General features: G+C 37.4%; 1 protein-coding gene across 4 annotated transcripts in view; it reads left to right on the forward strand.

Annotated features, from left to right (window-relative positions):
- Positions 1 to 18179, forward strand: part of LOC132111676 (arf-GAP with SH3 domain, ANK repeat and PH domain-containing protein 2-like) — an 80389-nt gene that overhangs the window by 57636 nt on the left and 4574 nt on the right. For 2 of the 4 annotated variants that reach the window (XM_059519211.1, XM_059519212.1), the window contains exons 5-23: positions 1407 to 1456; positions 1717 to 1743; positions 3492 to 3621; positions 3724 to 3809; positions 4503 to 4578; positions 4671 to 4757; positions 5595 to 5698; positions 5827 to 5896; positions 7503 to 7590; positions 8842 to 8890; positions 9368 to 9534; positions 13588 to 13721; positions 14186 to 14280; positions 14370 to 14559; positions 15130 to 15215; positions 15455 to 15570; positions 16082 to 16149; positions 16234 to 16341; positions 18016 to 18179. The exon at positions 18016 to 18179 is cut by the window's right edge and continues 65 nt beyond it. In XM_059519211.1, coding sequence (XP_059375194.1) covers positions 1407 to 1456; positions 1717 to 1743; positions 3492 to 3621; positions 3724 to 3809; positions 4503 to 4578; positions 4671 to 4757; positions 5595 to 5698; positions 5827 to 5896; positions 7503 to 7590; positions 8842 to 8890; positions 9368 to 9534; positions 13588 to 13721; positions 14186 to 14280; positions 14370 to 14559; positions 15130 to 15215; positions 15455 to 15570; positions 16082 to 16149; positions 16234 to 16341; positions 18016 to 18179 — 1895 coding nt within the window. The remainder of the gene's footprint in view (positions 1 to 1406; positions 1457 to 1716; positions 1744 to 3491; positions 3622 to 3723; positions 3810 to 4502; positions 4579 to 4670; positions 4758 to 5594; positions 5699 to 5826; positions 5897 to 7502; positions 7591 to 8841; positions 8891 to 9367; positions 9535 to 13587; positions 13722 to 14185; positions 14281 to 14369; positions 14560 to 15129; positions 15216 to 15454; positions 15571 to 16081; positions 16150 to 16233; positions 16342 to 18015) is intronic. The other 2 variants (XM_059519213.1, XM_059519214.1) reach the window with 1 other exon arrangement.

Raw genomic sequence — 18179 nt, forward strand, 5'->3', positions numbered from 1 at the left:
CGATGTTCAGAAGAATTTGTCATTTGCAGTTTGTTAACCAATTAATTAAATAATGTTAAAAATTAAGCCCTGATGTAAAGTGTGATTTAACAATAAAAAAATCAAAACATTTTCAAACTATATCCATGGCAAGTTGTAGTCCAGATTAAAATAACCTAATCAAGTCTTAATACTTAAGTATTTGGCACTGTGATGCACAACATAGTCAATACACAAATCTGAATGGCTATTTAAAATTATTTAAATATGTTAAATATTCAGAAAGTGGTCCTGCTGGTTTATTTAAGGGGTTTCCAGGGTAAGGACATTTTCTGCAGTTTAGCTCCATCTGCTGTCAGAGAGTGAATGTGCTTTCATTCAGCGCGTCCTTCACGCGTTCCTCCTTGTGTTTCTCATGTGTGCTTGTTTACATCAGAGCGCACAGAGTCTTTCAAGCAGCATACAGCGGTGTTGTGCATTTTGACCAGTTAATGGGAATAGTATTCTTAAAATGCATTCCAAATTCAGAATAATTTGTAATATATAATTATTCGCGGTATTTAGAAGTGCCCACGATAACAATATTGTGTATATTGATTACCGTGATATATCGCATTACCGAATAGCGGCACAAGACTAGTTTAAATAGGCACTTCTAGTGTCTTCTGTTTTCTTTTACATTGATTCAAGTATGGAATGCTTGGAGATATGGGTTCTTTCAATGTGGAAATGATTTTCTTGTCAGACAACTCTTAATGAGCCATTATCGCTGGCACAGATGAGACTGTTTTTTGTGTGTGTGTGTGTGTGTGTGTGTGTGTAACATCTTTTATGGAAGCACATTAACAGAGTGGGTAGGACTCTTAGGAAGTCCCTCTACAAGCACAGACTTATGTTATTAGCGTAAACCCTCAGTAGAGCTGCTGCAGAACAATCTGTTTGCACAAGAAGAATCTCCCTAAAACCTTCAGATGATGTCATTTCAGAATACAGCCACTGGCATAACATCGGGTACTTTCTTTGTGAGCATGACATCATATGTGATGGTGTACATCTGAGTAGTGATTTGATGCCACTCTTCTGCTACTCTAAGCCTCAAGCCTTGCCATTTTTGTGCAAAATGCATGCTCCAATCTGATTGGCTGGCTGAGCAAATCTAAACACCCTGCGTTAATGTTGTTTAGTGCATTCAGAACACAACCAATGGGCCAACTTTGAATTGTGTGACAATGCTGTAGCATATCATGATATGATTCAGAGGAGAACATTGCATCCACAGTTTGGAGCAGACGACAGGCTCTGTGAGACAATGCTTCTGCTCAGTCCTGTTTTTCCTCAGTTATTTGGGTTAAGCAGCGGATGTCAAAATGAAAGTTGAGTCATACTCTATGTGTGTCTAATGAATATCCTCTCTCTTTCTTTTGCAGGATCTCAAGAAGCCCTTTGATAAAGCCTGGAAAGACTATGAGACTAAAGTGTAAGAGATTTTTCAAAGAATCTATCATGCATTTCTATCATGCATGTTTGCTTATATCTTAGTCTGAAAATGAATTAAATCGAAAGGAAATGTCAGTGTCCTGAGTCTCAAATGAGGGATCAGTGGCACCCAGCACTCTGGATAATGAGCTGTCATTGTTACCACCTCACTTCCTGTATTCCTATCCTCTGCTATTACACTGATTGCTGTGCATGCGACAATGTATGACATTTATGTAGCACTTTTTATATATTTCCAAGCTGCAAGGGACATTCTTTACTGAAAGGGTAATATATTTTCTTATGACAAGCCATGGTCTGTTTATGGTCCTGTCTTTTTTAATATCATTGCTGTTTTCCATCATCAGCAGTTTTGCTCAGTCAAATACATGTTTCACCCCTCATCGCTGGATATAATCTCTGGCATTTGATTGTGACCGATACCTTCATGTTTCCAGACAGAAAGAAATGAAACCGTCCTCTAACGTGACACTGGCCCTGACTCCATTAAACTGGTTTTCATCGTCACCTCCGCTACAGTTTGAGTTCACTTCAATATCTGTCTGTGCAAAGCTTTCGGCTTTATCGCAAATTGCAGTTTGCGTGGCAGGCTTCATTTGTGCAAATACACTGCTAATGAATTTGCTGAAGATCTTGCTGTGTTTGTTTAAGAGGCAATGAATCTGACACTAAAAATAATGTGTTGCCTCGGGAGACCAGGTTAACAGCAGGAAACATCAAATCACGATTCATATTTACTTATTTGTTTGTGTGTGTTTCTTTCTCCCAAAGATGAAAGCAACACTCCACCATTTTTTGTTTTGTTTTTAACTGACTTGATATTGAACATTTTCTTTTTCATAAAAAATGGTGGACTGTTCTTTACAGTCATCTATGGAAGTGATGTGCTGACATGAGGGAGTCTGTTTAGGCTCATTTCTTCCATCTGTTAGATGTACAGATGCTATACCCAAATCATTGGGGAAGCTACAAAAAAAAAAACACACTACGAACTAATCATAATTATATTTATTAAAAATAATTATATTTGATTATTATTAAGAGTTATATTTTTGGACTTGTATGCCTTTAAAATACAAAAACAAAAATCAAGTGTAAAAAAAAAAGTAATTTTGAACTATATGTAACTGAATCAAGAACAAAGAAATTGAGTATTTCATTAAATAATAATATTACTACACCACATTCATCAAAGATGATATTCCATAGGTTTTATATATTTATATTATTTATTTGATTGAATATAGCCATGATATTTGGCTTGGCACAAAAAAAAATAACAAAAAATAAAAAGTAAATAAAAATAATCAGCAACTTTTTGAATCCGTTCATTGAATTTCAAATGTTTATTGTAAAACGATATAAAAAGTCCTAATTATAAAAACATAAAATTAACTGAAACCCTTCATTGAAATTAACTGTCTGAACAGGTTCACTAAAATGAATCAGACTCGACAAAACAAAACAAGACAAAACAAATACTAAAAATAAATTTTTTGGTTAAATAATCACTTTAAGTTAATAGTCTTGCTTCTCCCCAACACTGAACTTAATACAGAAATCAAACTTGTTGTCAGCTCCTCACGCTAACACATCACTTCATTTAACGCTTGATGCATTTTCTCGCAATCTTTTTTTGCCTTTTCGTTTACTAGTTTCACTGACTAGAAATGTTTTGTTTTGGAAATGGCTTGTAGTGTTGACCACATCTCCTCGCAAGGCTTCAAACTCTGAAAGCAGAGGTTCCAGAAATGGCCAGCCTGCTTCATGATCGGCCGCTGGAGCTTAGAGCATATAAAGGCTTAAACCAAACGCATGAGGCTCTCTCTGGAATCCTGTGTCTGAGAGAAGGGCCCTCCTTCCCCACAGAGGAAATGCTGCATCCGTAACGTGGGGTACAATATGCCGCTGGAGCATATGGAAATAAAAATGCCCTGCTGCATGAGTGTTTCCCGTGCGTGTGTTTGCATTTGTGTATCTGAATTCTTAAGGTGGTCTGTATGTGTTTCACGCAGTTCTAAAATAGAGAAGGAGAAAAAAGAGCACGCCCGACAGCATGGAATGATCCGGACGGAGATCAGTGGAGCAGAGATAGCAGAGGAAATGGAGAAAGAGCGCCGTTTCTTTCAGCTTCAGATGTGTGAGGTAAGAGGTGACTCATTTCATTGGAGAATCCTGTTGTGGTGCTGTAATAGGCACTTCCTGTACAGTGTGTGTGCTTCAGGCTCCTCTATTGTTTTGTTACAGTACCTCCTCAAAGTCAATGAAATCAAGATCAAGAAAGGTGTCGACTTGCTTCAGAATCTCATCAAATACTTTCACGCACAGTGCAAGTAAGTCTGGCCACATTTCTCAATCCCAACCATTTATGTATTACCGTATTTTCCGGACTGTAAGTCGCACTTTTTTTTTATAGTTTGGTTGGTCCTGCGACTTATAGTCAGGTGCGACTTATTTATCAAAATTAATTTGACATGAACCGAGAGAAATGAACCAAGAGAAAACATTACCGTCTCCAGCCGTGAGAGGGCGCTCTATGCTGCCAGAGATGCTGCTCAGTGCTCCTGTAGCCTACACTGAGCAGCATAGAGCGCCCTCTGGCGGCTGTAGACGGTAATGTTTTCTCTTGGTTCCTGGTTCTAAATGAATGCGACTTATAGTCCAGTGCGACTTATATATGTTTTTTTCCTCATCATGACGTATTTTTGGACTGATGCGACTTATACTCAGGTGCAACTTATAGTCCGCAAAAAAAACGGTATATAATTAAAATGTAGATATTATATTGTTTATAGATGCAAGTATTTCGATATTTTGTGGGGCATTAAAAGCAGTTAAAGCGATAGTTCACCCAAAAATGAAATTTATTCACATTTATTCTTTTTTCTGTGAAACACAAAAGTAAATATTTTGAAGAATTCTTTTGTCCATAATTGAAATTCTGTTGTTTGTATAACATCTTTACCTAAATTGGAGCCTGTGTTAAATGATTTGTAAAATAACTGGAGTTATGTCTTCTGCCATAGCTTCTTTCAGGATGGTCTCAAAGCAGTTGACAACCTCAAACCCTCAATAGAGAAACTCGCCACAGACTTGCACTCGGTGAGAGGTTCTTCACAGCTGAAGCACTGACACACCAGTTCTCTTTTTACCTTCATAAAACCTTCTGTTTCCACTGCTGCTTGTGTCTTCAGATCAAACAGGTACAGGATGAAGAACGCAGGCAGCTAAACCAGTTACGGGACGTGCTAAAGACCGCTCTGCAAGTGGAGCAGAAGGAGGTTGGTACTTTCTCAAATCAAATCCAACTCAATTCGCAGTAATTCCAAAGCCACAGCACCATTCACAGTGCATTTATAGCTCAGTTTAACATGCATTTAGATTGAAATGGTTTAGGACTTCTGCTTGTAAACATTGCTTGTGAAAACTCATTATCGCATTACTCATGCACACTGCATTTTTTATTTTTATTCATTAACCATAACACAAAAATAACTGTCTATTGATGTCACACAATGTTTTGAGTTTGATGCATTCTTACAATATATAGCAATGTTGTTCTAGAGTGCAAACTGTTTTTTGTAACCTGTCTGAAAAATGCTCTCTTCTCTTCTTTAACGCTACCGTCCTTTGGCAACAAAGTCTAGGAGAGTAAGTGTCTACTTGGTATACATGATCATATTTGTGCATTTGCCTTTTCCTGGAATTGATTACAAAACGTGATGCAGATTAATTCAATTTTTTAGGCTCTGAGTGCAGTTCATACAATGTTGCGGCTGATGTCTTTTATCCAACCCTGAGTGATGTGTGTCTATATTTAAGCCGAGCTTTATATAGCACACACAGACTAAATACAGCCCATTTTGGCTTTCGTCCATCTCAAAACATTATTACTAAAATGGCAGCATTCTCATTACTGGATCAGAGCCTTGTGTTTTCAAATGAGCTCAGCTCCCTGGGGACACTTGAAACCCACTGGTCCCATTTCTACACTGGAGTGACAACATTGCCGTACAAAAACACTGCTTTTTACTTCCTCTGACTGCTGACATGCCAGTGGTTCACTGCTGCTGTGTGCACAGACAATATACATTTACATATCTGTTCTCTCCTCATAGGACTCACAGGTGAGACAGAGCGCCACCTACAGTCTGCACCAGCCCCAGGGCAACAAAGAGCATGGGACGGAGCGCAGCGGGAACCTTTACAAGAAGAGTGATGGGTAATCATATTTTGACATCACATTAAAATGCCATACAGTGAGTTAGTGCATGTTTGTTATGTATGTTTGTATGTAACGCTTAAATTGTCATTGATGTGACTTTTACTGTTTCCTGCGTACTTCCTCAGGCTGCGGAAAGTGTGGCAGAAGAGAAAGTGCACAGTGAAGAATGGTTATTTGACCATCTCGCACGGGACGGTACGTAACCTGCCTGATTAGTTTTCATGCTCAATAACCTATAGGTAGTTGAAATGTCAGGTGGTCAGGTATAGTAATGTCAGGTGGAGCAGTAACATCAGTGTCCTCTAGTGTAACTTGCCATTTTAATAGTAAAGGGATCTTGAAATATTAATCTCATATTAATGCAACTAATACTGATGTATTAAGAGAAGTGTTTTTTTTTTTTTGCATGAGAATACATTACATTACATTATTCATTTAGCTGACACTTTTATCCAAAGCGACTTACAATTGCTATATATGTCAGAGGTCGCACGCCCCTGGACACATTGGTGTCTTACAGTGGATTTGAACCCGGGTCTCTCATACCATAGGCATGTCTTATCCACTGCGCCATCAATGCCCCTAGTATATATATGTATATATAAGCATAAGAATAAATGTATACAATAAGCTTTGACGTGAAAACAATAGCTGTTAGTACTGTTTATTATACTATTTAGTACTAGAACTCTTTGTTCCTTTTTTGATACTTTTATTATTGTCTTTTGGTTGAAAATATATACTTATATACTGTCTTTATAATGTTAATTATAATGTGAAAAAAGTGACAAGTGGAACAAAATTCTTCTTTCCTTTTCCCTTTTTATTTTTTATTAAAAAAAATTAAATTATCATGAGTGCAGTTTTATGTCATCATGTTAATTGAGACTTCAGGGAATACACATGCTTTTAAAAATTTATTTGCCTCACCATAGGCGGACTTAAGTGGATTTGTAAAGGCTAAAAAGGTGATATAAAAATAGAAAATAAATAAAGAAATGGGTTAAAAAGGGCTGGTCCACAGCACCTGCAATACACTTATCTATGATAAATCACACAGTTTCCTCATTAGTGCAGTGCTAATTCAATAGGCTTTCAGCCTTCAAGCCAAGCCCCTCAGTGAACATCATTAGTCATTGTACTGTCTTTTCTAGAGGCATTTCCTTTGGCATCAGTGTTGTTGGGAACTGAAAACTTTCCTTGTCACCAAGACAACTAGTGAGAGGATAACAGGAAGTGTCGAATAAAAGAGCAGTTCAGCAGTTGCTTTTGTACACCTTGTGCTGGAGCACAAGTTTAGGAAGTTCTTGCTGTGTCTGATTCTCAATGTCCTCAGCTTTACAGTGTCAGTGTAGAATATACAGTATGTATGGAAAAAGAGAGCCAGATACATGTATGAAGGGATTTATAAAGGTGTTTTTGAAATGGATCCTTGAAGACAATTAGAAAAAGAAAAAAAAACATATGAATATATGAAATGAAAATTAATCCTGTTCTAGGACAATTAGGTTTTTTTTTTTTTTTTTGTTTTTTTTTGAGACATGATTTTCATTTAATTATTCTTGTTAGATTTTCATTACTATAAAAGTGTATTTTCTGCATTCAAATAAACGCTGTGTTATTATGATTAAAAAAATTAAGTTAGTATAAGTCAAAGTCAGTAAACTCAAAAACAAAAGAAATATAGCCTGAATTTTGCTAGGTTTCGTGGGTTTCATTTCTAAGTTCCAATAGTAAATCACTGTATTAGGATTGTGTTGAGATGAGCATAACCATTATATTCTCTCTCACTGTGTCGCAGGCTAACAGACCTCCTGCCAAACTCAATCTTCTCACCTGTCAGGTGAAGCACAACCCAGAGGAGAAGAAAAGTTTCGACCTCATCTCCCGTACGGTTACACCCCGTCGCCGTTACTCCACACACACATTTATAAATCTGATATGGGAGCTCTGTAAAACTTAATTAAAGCCTGGCTGCTAAAGACGTAACTGAGAACATTGAGAGCAAAAATGTTAGAGGAGCAGTACAGATCAAAGTAGGAGAAAGAAATTCAACTGAGATCCAAATCAACCAATTGAAAGTCTATTTTTTGATCTTTTAAATCATCTGATAAAAATCATTAAAACTGTATATAGTGTAGAGCCTTGCAGTTCTGTAGCTTGTAGAGTTTGAGTGTCACAGTGATGGTGGTGTTGTTGTTGTTATCTGTGAGGAAGTAATGGCTGAGGGATTTTCTCCCATGCTCCTGTGCTTCCTTTAGCATGTCATCTAACCACAGGAAGCTAATGCCAGAGAGAAAAACAAGTTCAGTTTTATGTGTCCCTGCATGAGTGGGAGTATTTGATGTTTTTTCCAGTCTTCCTCATTCCAAATAGATTGCCACAGTGTCACTCTTGTGAGGGAAGTGCAAGTGTTCCCCTCGGTGAACAAGCAGAACTTTATTCATCAGACTCTCAATGGTGTTTTTGTTAACTCAACTGAAACCATTATTACCATTTTCAGGTGAAGTAAAGATATAAATATTAGATGGAAAACTTAAACTCAGATTGAAAATATTTATTTTATTTCTTTATATATAATAATTATAGAATTCTAATTTCAAGTACTTCAAATGCTATAATAGCATGTAGTAATAATAATAAAATAACTATTTTAATAATTATTTGTGGTTAGTTCCATAAGACAAATTATAAATGAATATAAAAGCAAGGTAAGTTGGATCAAAGTTGCCAGGATGACTGAAAAAAGGCCTGTGACAGCATTTATTATGAAGCACTGTCTGTATTTAGTGCGTCAGGTAATATAGGAAATGAAGATGTCACAATTTTGAGACAGAAATATAACAATATTTGGTCCATATCTGCTTTTGGGAGTCAACACTAGTTGCTGAAAGTCATAGCCAGCGGGCACAGATTCCGACTTGTAAGTCTGTTAGTGTGTGATCCTCACTTGCTTAGTTTATGATGCCCAGTCCGCAAGTGTATTATGTCTAGTGTTTTCAGATTTCAAAGTTGTGGAGTATATTCCAGCCTTCAGTTGTCCAGAAAACATAGAGCTCTGAACAGATCTATTATTGTCGAAGGTTTGCTTGTTTTCTACAAGATCTAACACTGTCTTTCTGTTCTTCTATCACTCTTAGATGACAGAACGTATCATTTCCAGGCAGAGGATGAGCCAGAGTGTCAAATGTAAGCGTGTGTGTCTGATCGTCCCTGTTCTGTTTTCAAAGGAAACCTGTCATAGGGACATTCCCTATGGTTTTAGGGAAAAACTAACTGAAAGTAACAACACAATACTGCCGCTCATCCGGTAACTAGCAGTTTTTCCCTAGCAAGTAAGACAACGGAGAGCGGCTGGACAATAATCAAACTAGACATGGAAAATCTGTTTCAGTTAATCTGGTTCAAAAAATTATTCACTGATTTAAATAATAAATTGTTTGTTCCTTAAACTCATTGCAAAGCATTTCACTTCTTGTTTTGTAGTAAAATAAATGGTTTCCTCTTTAATAACTTTAACATAGCTACTTTTAGCCAGTTGCTTAAAGTGTAGTGAACTGCTGTTTTGGGACTGTAGTTGAACTGCTTCAAATTGAGTAGCTACAGTTTCAAAGTATCTACCCAAGCCTTGATTAGAATAGAATCCCTGCTCTCATGATCTCTCAGATGGATCTCAGTGCTGCAGAACAGTAAGGAGGAGGCGCTCAACAACGCGTTTAAGGGCGACCAGCATGTTGGCGAGAACAACATTGTGCAGGAGCTGACCAAGGCCATCCTGGGTGAGGTCAAGCGGATGGCGGGTAACGATGTCTGCTGTGACTGCGGAGCTACCGGTGAGTGACCTGGAAACCGACAGGAAGTGGAGAAGGGAAGAGGGAGGGGGGGCTGTTTTCAATGTTCATAGGAAGAACAATGTGGAACTTGGTAGTAAAGGAACTTGGTTAAAAGGCTTGGATTTGCATAGATTGCTCCCTTTGGACCAGTCAGGTACTTGTTGAGTGACAAGACATGACCCAGCATGCCAAAAAAACAACGGACATTTATTTTTATTATTATTACTGATAATGAATTTATTAAATATAATCATGTTTTACAATAATTATACAAAAATAACATTTACTAATAAACATTATAATTATTATTATTAATATATAAATCATTCAATATAATGAAATATAACATTTATTATTATTATTATTATTATTAATAAATAATAATTATTATATAATTCATTTGTATAATAGCATTGTAATATGTTTTTATTATTATTTAATCTATTAAATATAATGCAGTTTGATGACGATGATGATAACAATAACATTTAATATATTTATTAGTGGTGGGCCGTTATCGGCGTTAACGTGCTACGTTAACGTGAGACTCTTATCGGGCGATAAAAATAATAACGCCGTTAATCTATTCTCAAAGTTGGGTTGGGAGCTGGGTCTATACTAGGCGAGCTATGATGACTTTCACCTTGATATTTTAGCGTGGATGTATACCTAGCCGAATCTGTAGGGGGCGAGAACGAGTCTTTAAACCTGTGTATGCCTACTGTGAAATTACCACATCAAACGTGACGTGCTAACATGGATGCAGCTAAGATGCCGCCGGGTTTGCTTCAGGGAATTTTTTTTTTTTTTTTAAGAAGCTTCCCAATGGAAACCTCGACAAGACTCACTTTCACAAAAACATTCACAAGACTTTCACACATAATCCGTCTGCAGTGCGTATGCAGTCCGTGTGCGTTTCGTATGTGGTGCTGAAGCAGCACGGACTCATACTCATTGTGCTTTCACACAGGACGCGTTTGCAGTCCGCTACTCGGTGCGTAAACGATCGCTGCACTGCTGCAGACGCACCGCTCCTGGAACGCACCGACGGACCGCAGGAGCGGTCGCTGGAATCCATTAACATGGGTGCGTAAAAAAATACGAAACGTATACGCACTGCAGACGGAGTATGTGTGAAACAGGCGTAAGGTTGTTTGCACCTTGTGCAATGTGGAATTAGTTTACAGCTTTCTCAAGCAGTTTGTGATGCATTTTGGAAACAGGAGATGAGCCCCTGGTCTAATGCACCACCTGTCTTGAGAAACCCGTTCTCAAAGACTTAACGTTACTTTTAGTCATTATTTTATTTGGTTAGCACACATATTCTGAATGCCTTCGGCAGAATTCAAGTGAACCATTTTAATCTAGATTAATCTAGATTAATTCCAAGATTACAGTGAGATTAATCTAGATTAAAAAAATTAATCTATGCCCACCACTAATATTTATTTAGTATTCATTATAACAACAATAATTATATTTTAATTAATTTGTTAAAGGAACACCACTTATTTTTGGAAATAGGCTTGTTCTCCAACTCCCCCAGAGTTAATAAAATTACTTTTACCATTTCTGAGTCCATTCAGCCGATCTGGCGATAGCACTTTTAGCATAGCTTAGCATACATCATTGAATCCTATTAGACCAGTAGCATCGTGTTAAAAAATGACCAAAAAGTTTTGATATTTTTCCTATTTAAAGTGTAACTAAACCCCTGCTTAGAGCCTGGCTCCACCCACTGACAATATTTGAAAAATGCTGAAAAGTAGGCAGATCACAGCGGAGATAGAGGGGACGAACCTAGGGCGGGGCTGAGCGAGTGCGGCGTGATCCTGAGACCTGCAGTGACGGATTGATTGATAGCTGCTGTCAGAGACGCTAAAATGGAGAGTGACTGTAGTGACGCAAGTAGCTTTGCAACAGAGCGATCATTTGAAGTAGAGGACTTTTCTCCGCCACTTTCACCTGAAGTGGAGGGTGTCGAGGTGTCTGTTCATATTAATTCCAGCCGCTGGCTCAAACTGAGCTCTTAACTCCCGCACCCAGTCGCTTTTCAGCGCGAGCTGTGTGGAGAATCCCATTTCCACCTCCATTGCGTTGGAGAAGCAATCCCGTGTAAAATGCAGTTTGCACACTCGAGCTCTAGGCGGGAACTCGCGGTCTTCCAGGCCAAGTGCATGCAACCACTGGCGCTTAATTTTAAAGTCTGCTGGAAAACTATGCAGTCCAGCAGTGCTGTCGCAACCAGCAACACTACACACACCATCCTGACCACTGTACTAAATACAGATAAATCTACGCTAACTTGAAGATATTATATAATATACTATATAATATACTATATACTATATAATTGCTATGCTAAATAGTCTATCCTGGTCGTTACCAATACTTGCAATTCCAGCTCCTGAGTCCTGACTCACTACAGTGATTTTGACGGAACAAGATGGTTTTATACTGCCAAGGGCGTGGTAGCTCGTACCAAGGGGCGTGGTTAGCTGGAAACTGCTTACGTCACCTGCCAACGCTTACGTCACTTGCCACCGCAACATCCAATAGGAAAAATCAACTGCAGTAGCCACCGTTCAACCTGAAGAGGGCAGCACTCACACGTTTTTACACCATATATTGTAGAATTAAAACACTTTATACTCAAATGTCAAAAAAGTTACTCGAATCAATGAACAGCACTAATAAAGCCCCATTCTTATAGATCATTAACTAAAAAAAGTTGGTTTAGGGTTTAGTTACTCTTTAAAACTTGACTCTTCTGTAGTTATATTGTGTACTAAGACCAGCGGAAAATGAAAAGTTGCGATTTTCTAGGCCGATATGATTAGGAACTATACTTCAATTCTAGTGTAATAATCAAGGAACTGTGCTGCTATAGTTCCTAATCATATCGTATGATGTATGCTAAGCTATGCTAAAAGTGCTATCGCCAGACCCAGAGATCGGCTGAAAGGATTCAAAAACTCTGGGGGAGTTGGAGAATGAGCCTATTTCCAAAAAATGTAGAGTGTTCCTTTAAATAAAATAAAACAATAAAAGCAATACCATTTAATTGGTATTTATTATTATTATTATTATTATTAATTTATTAAATATAATAATGTTTTACAGTAATGATACCAACATATAATTTATTAATACAACCCTGATTCCAAAAAAGTTGGGACATTGTACAAACTGTGAGTAAAAAAGGAATGGAATAATTTACAAATCTCATAAACTTATATTTTATTCACAATAGAATATAGAGAAAATATCAAATGTTGTGAGATTGTGAGACATTTTGAAATGTCATGCCAAATATTGGCTCATTTTGGATTTCATGAGAGCTACACATTCCAAAAAGGGGACAGATAGCAATAAGAGGCCGGAAAAGTTAAATGTGCATGTAAGGAACAGCTAGAGGACCAATTTGCAATTTAAATTAAACATTTGATATGTCATCTATGTTGTATTCATTTATACAGTGTCCCAACGTTTTTGGAATCGGGTTAGTACAATTTTTAATTGTTATTAATATTATTAAATATATAGATTTAATATTAATTTATTATTATTATTATTATTATTATTAAATAGTAATCAATACAACAATGACATATTTTAATTAATTTGTTAAATAAAGTACAATAAAAGCAATACCATTCATGTTCTATTAATTGTTACTATTACATAACTCCTACAACAATAAATATAATTACATAAAAAAATAATAATGGTACAATAGTGACAATAACAATACCGTTCATTTAATATTCATTATTATTATTATTATTATTATTATATACTGTATTGTTATTTATTTTTTTGTTACTTCTTCCCAAAATATTTTTTAGGATTAAGAAACTCTGAAAGCTTAATTCAAATTTTAGAGCACGTGCACTAACTGCTATCTCCAGCAATCTGCAAAATTGATCATAAAACTCTATATTGTGGAATGAGGACAAACTGTTTCATCTTTTGTAATATGTTACACATTCTTGATTGACAGCCTATGTTAAAGTTGTTCAAGCATTTTTTTCTCTTTCTCTTCTTCTTCAGGCCCCACATGGCTCTCTACCAACCTGGGCATCCTGACGTGTATCGAATGTTCAGGGATCCACCGAGAGTTGGGCGTGCACTACTCCAGAATTCAGTCACTAACACTAGACGTTCTCAGCACCTCAGAGCTCTTGGTTAGTGTTTGATCTTTGATTTCACAGGGTGCATCTCCCCAGATTCCCCAGCACTGCTGCTGTAAGCCTCATATTGAGTTTATTTATTTGCTTTGCACTTTTGATTCAGCCTTCATGCTTGAAATTTTTATAGGGTTCCCTCAAATCATTTGGGCTCTTTGGGAGCCATTCCACACGCATGATTTCAGCCCAGAGCATGTTTGGCCAACAATTTAGGATCATTAAAGCAATTACACAAGACTCCAGAACTGTTAGCCACAGTGAGAAAGGCTCACGTCTCTGATTAAATGCCAAAGATACATTGTTAGGCTGATTATGGATATTATGAAGTAGGAAAATAGATCAAATGGACCCTGAATAAATGTCTTTTTGTTGGTACTTCAGAGTTGTGAAATGCAATTAGTTTTGCACCAACGTTGATTTTATGCATGTGTTTGCATCTCTGTTTATGTTGTGGTGTTCAGCTGGCCAAGAACGTGGGGAATGCTGGGTTTAATGAGATCATGGAAGCTTGTCTGACAGCAGAAGATGTCATCAAACCAAATCCATCCAGCGACATGTAAGCCAAAATTTGTCATCACTTTATATTATCATTATACAAATTTATATTGGATCGTTATACTTATTTAATTCCCTATAATGGCACAGGCAGGCGAGGAAAGACTTCATCATGGCCAAATACACAGAGAAGCGTTTTGCTCGTAAGAAGTGTCCTGATGTGCTGTCGAAACTGCACACGCTCTGTGATGCTGTGAAGGCTCGGGATATTTTCTCTCTCATCCAGGTCTATGCTGAGGGTGTGGACCTAATGGAGCCCATTCCTCTGGCCAATGGTCATGTGAGTTTTTTTTTTCCCATCTCATTATTATAAATGATGATCCCTTTGGATAAGAGTTGTTCAGTTTGTGGATTTAATTTTTACTTTTAAGTGATGTCCAAATAAAAATAATTTTATTATTATAAATATATATATATATATATATATGAAGTTCAAATGAATCATTTAATTATTTTTAATAATTATATAAACAATTAAATAAATAATTTAATTATTGTTATTTGAACATCACTCAAAAGTATAATTTAAATCCACATTTAACAGTTTTTTAATGCAGATTTAGTTCATATTTTAAAATTCAAATTAAACTAAATATTAAAAAAAAAATAACACAGTTTGAATCCGATCTCTTACTTATTTACTATGAATTTACAGTAAAAAATCCTTACTGTCATAATTCATAGAAAACTTTGCTTACCATGCTCAATCCACATACGATATGCCAAAATATCATGGTCTGTTCAAACATGAGGAGCTCTTATGCACAAACCTTAATAGTAACCAAATAGTAACAGTATAAACATGCCATGTTGTTTATTTGTTTGTTTCTTGTTTGGTTTGCTGTGGTAGGAACAAGGTGAAACAGCCCTTCATCTGGCCGTGAGACTGGTGGACAGAACCTCCCTTCACATCGTCGACTTCCTCACCCAGAACAGGCAAGACCCAGACAGCCCTACAGAGGGTGGAAACCTTCCCTTGTTTGCTGACCCAAGTGCTGACTGATGCTCCCCCACAACTAAATCTGAATGAACAGCTTTTTTATTGTTGCTTGACCAGAGCTATTTAAAAGTGCTGGTTTTGAAGGTTAAAGAGCCCGTTATAGCTGTGACTGGAATGGAAGATTGAGATTTAATGATTTCTTAATAGACCAAATTGTGTTTGTTTCTCACCGCAGTTTAAACCTGGATAAGCAAACGGCTAAAGGAAGCACAGCGCTGCATTACTGCTGCCTGACAGACAACAGCGAGTGTCTCAAACTGCTACTGAGAGGAAAAGCCTCTATAGACATTGGTATGCAGCAAATGAAATCTCCTGACGTAATCCCCGTTAAAACAGGAAGTTTGGGTGTGACATTGAAGGGCTCCCTTTCATGATGTCTTTAAAGATTCCGAGACTCATTGTTTTGTCTGGTAGAACTGTTCAGGATGTTTTCACACAGTGTTCTTTTTTTGACTGCTAGGAGAAGTTAGTGTGCTGATTGGAGTGGGGTTGTAATTCTGTAAATCTGTCCACCAACAATGGGAAGTAAAGATAACGGAGCCATGTGTGACCTAGCAGTTGTATGTGGGAGGATGAATCTGTGCCAGGGAATCTCTTCTCTCAGATCCCTGCCAATGGCTATTGTAAGCAAGCTGTCTGGGTAGAGTTGGCTTTGTCTCGTCAGTAAGATAAAATTGAATACTGGAAGCCAAGAGTACAGAATGTGGTGGGAAAATGCCAAGTTGTGCTTATTCATCCAGGCTTATAAAGTGTAACAAGCCAATGTATCCTCCTCTTAAAATGTGTTTATGTGTGTGTTTAGCTAATGAAGCTGGTGAGACGCCGCTTGACATCGCCAGGCGACTCAAACATCTGCAGTGTGAGGAAATGGTGAGCCCTCATATCGTACAACATCCTTGTAGATGAATACGAGCGAACACTGGCCTAGATGCTAACAACTTTTCGATCTTTTAGCTTAACCAAGCGCTTGCAGGAAAGTTCAATGCTCATGTGCATGTGGAGTACGAGTGGAGACTTCAGCATGAAGATCTGGACGAGAGTGATGAAGATCTAGACGAGAAGGTGAGGACCAACTCTGAAATCTCAAGGAAAAATCATGCCTTGTGACTAATATGTATATGTGTAGAAATTTAGTAATAGAGTTTTCCTAATTTAGTTTGTGTAGATATTGTAGTGTGTGTAATATTTAATACATAATTATTAACTTAAAGGGTTAGTTCATCCAAAATGAAAATGTATTAATTAATCACCATGTCGTTCCAAAGCTGTAAAATCTCTGTTCGTCTTCGGAAACAAAATTTAAGATATTTTGGATGAAAAACTGGAGGCTTGAGACTGTCCCATAGACTGCCAAGTAAATAATAGTGTCAAGGTCCAGAAAAGTATGAAAAACATCGTTAGAATAGTCCATCTGCTATCAGACGTGCAATCTGGGTTATATGAAGCGACGGGGACATTTTTTGTAAGCGAAGAAAACAAAAATAACGACTTTATTCAATAATTCCTTGTCAACAGTCTCCTCTGTGTCACTCCATATCACCATGCTGTGTATGCTCTTCTGTGTCCTCTGGTTGATGTAAACAAATTAAATCGGAAACATACTCTGGTGCCAAGCCATGGAGAGATTTGAAAACACTTTAAATTGAATTCTGTATCGAATCGGTAACCAATGTAGTGAAATCAGAACAGGAGTAATATGGTCTCTCTTTTTGGTACCAATTAAAAGCCTAGCAGCTGAATTCTAAACCAACCTGAGGGTGAGAAAGAGAACCCTGACTCACACCCAGATACAAAGCATTGCAATAATCCAGACGAGAAGACACAAAGGCATGAACAACTTTCTCCAAATCACTTAAAGAGAGGATAGACTTCAACTTAGCTATATCTAAGATAAAATAAACTATTTTTAACAACAGCATTAATTTGGCAATCGAATTTAAGCTCTGAGTCAAAAATATAGCCTTTTCACAGAGAAACTTTTTTTTCCCAGGGAGCAATAACAGATTGTCATTAGAATCCATACCAGATTCTTTCTGACCAAAAACAATAAACTCTGATTTGTCCTCATTCAATTGGAGAAAGTTGCTTGCCAACCAACACTTCACAACAGCCAAACAGTTATATAAAGACTCAAGAGAAGATTGTTCCAAATTTTTTAAAGGGAAATACATTTGAGAATCATCAGATGGTAATTTATACTGTGCTTATCAAAAATCTTTCCCAACGGAAGCAAATAAAGGGGAAATAAAAGGGGTCCCAAAATCAAGCCCTGAGGAACCCCACACGTCAACGGTACAACAGAAGAAGAGTGGTTTCCCAAACTGACTGAAATGGTTCTATACCCTTAAAAAAAGTTGAACACCAGTCCAAGGTGGTGGGTGTTCAAATCAAAGCTAAACACACATAGAAACAGCACATCCTTGTGGCGCAGAGGACACAGAAGAGCATACACAGCAAGGTGATATGGAGTAACACAGAGGAGACTGTTGACAAAGGAATTATTGAATAAAGTCATTATTTTTGTTTTCTTCGCTTACAAAAAGTGTTCCTGCCGCTTCATATAATACAGATTGCACGTCTGATGGCAGATGGACTATTCTGACGACGACTTTTCATACCTTTTATTGACAGTGTATTTTACTTGGCAGTCTATGGGCAAATATTTGTTGTGATTTTTGTGAATATTGAGTGGGTTTATCTGATCTCACTTACAGCATTTAACCTTTGTGCCTATAGTCTAGTCCTCACCGGCGGGACGAGAGGCCCATCAGCTGCTACACACCGGGCAGTAATTCCCTTCAGCCCAGTCCGGCTAGCCTGGCACGAGACGCACGAGACGTGGGCAAAGACAAGCAGCGTTTCATTCCTAACCTTGTCAACAATGAGACCTATGGTACCAT

The sequence above is a fragment of the Carassius carassius genome, chromosome 31 (assembly GCF_963082965.1).
Source record: "Carassius carassius chromosome 31, fCarCar2.1, whole genome shotgun sequence".
NCBI classification, from domain to species: Eukaryota; Metazoa; Chordata; class Actinopteri; order Cypriniformes; family Cyprinidae; genus Carassius; species Carassius carassius.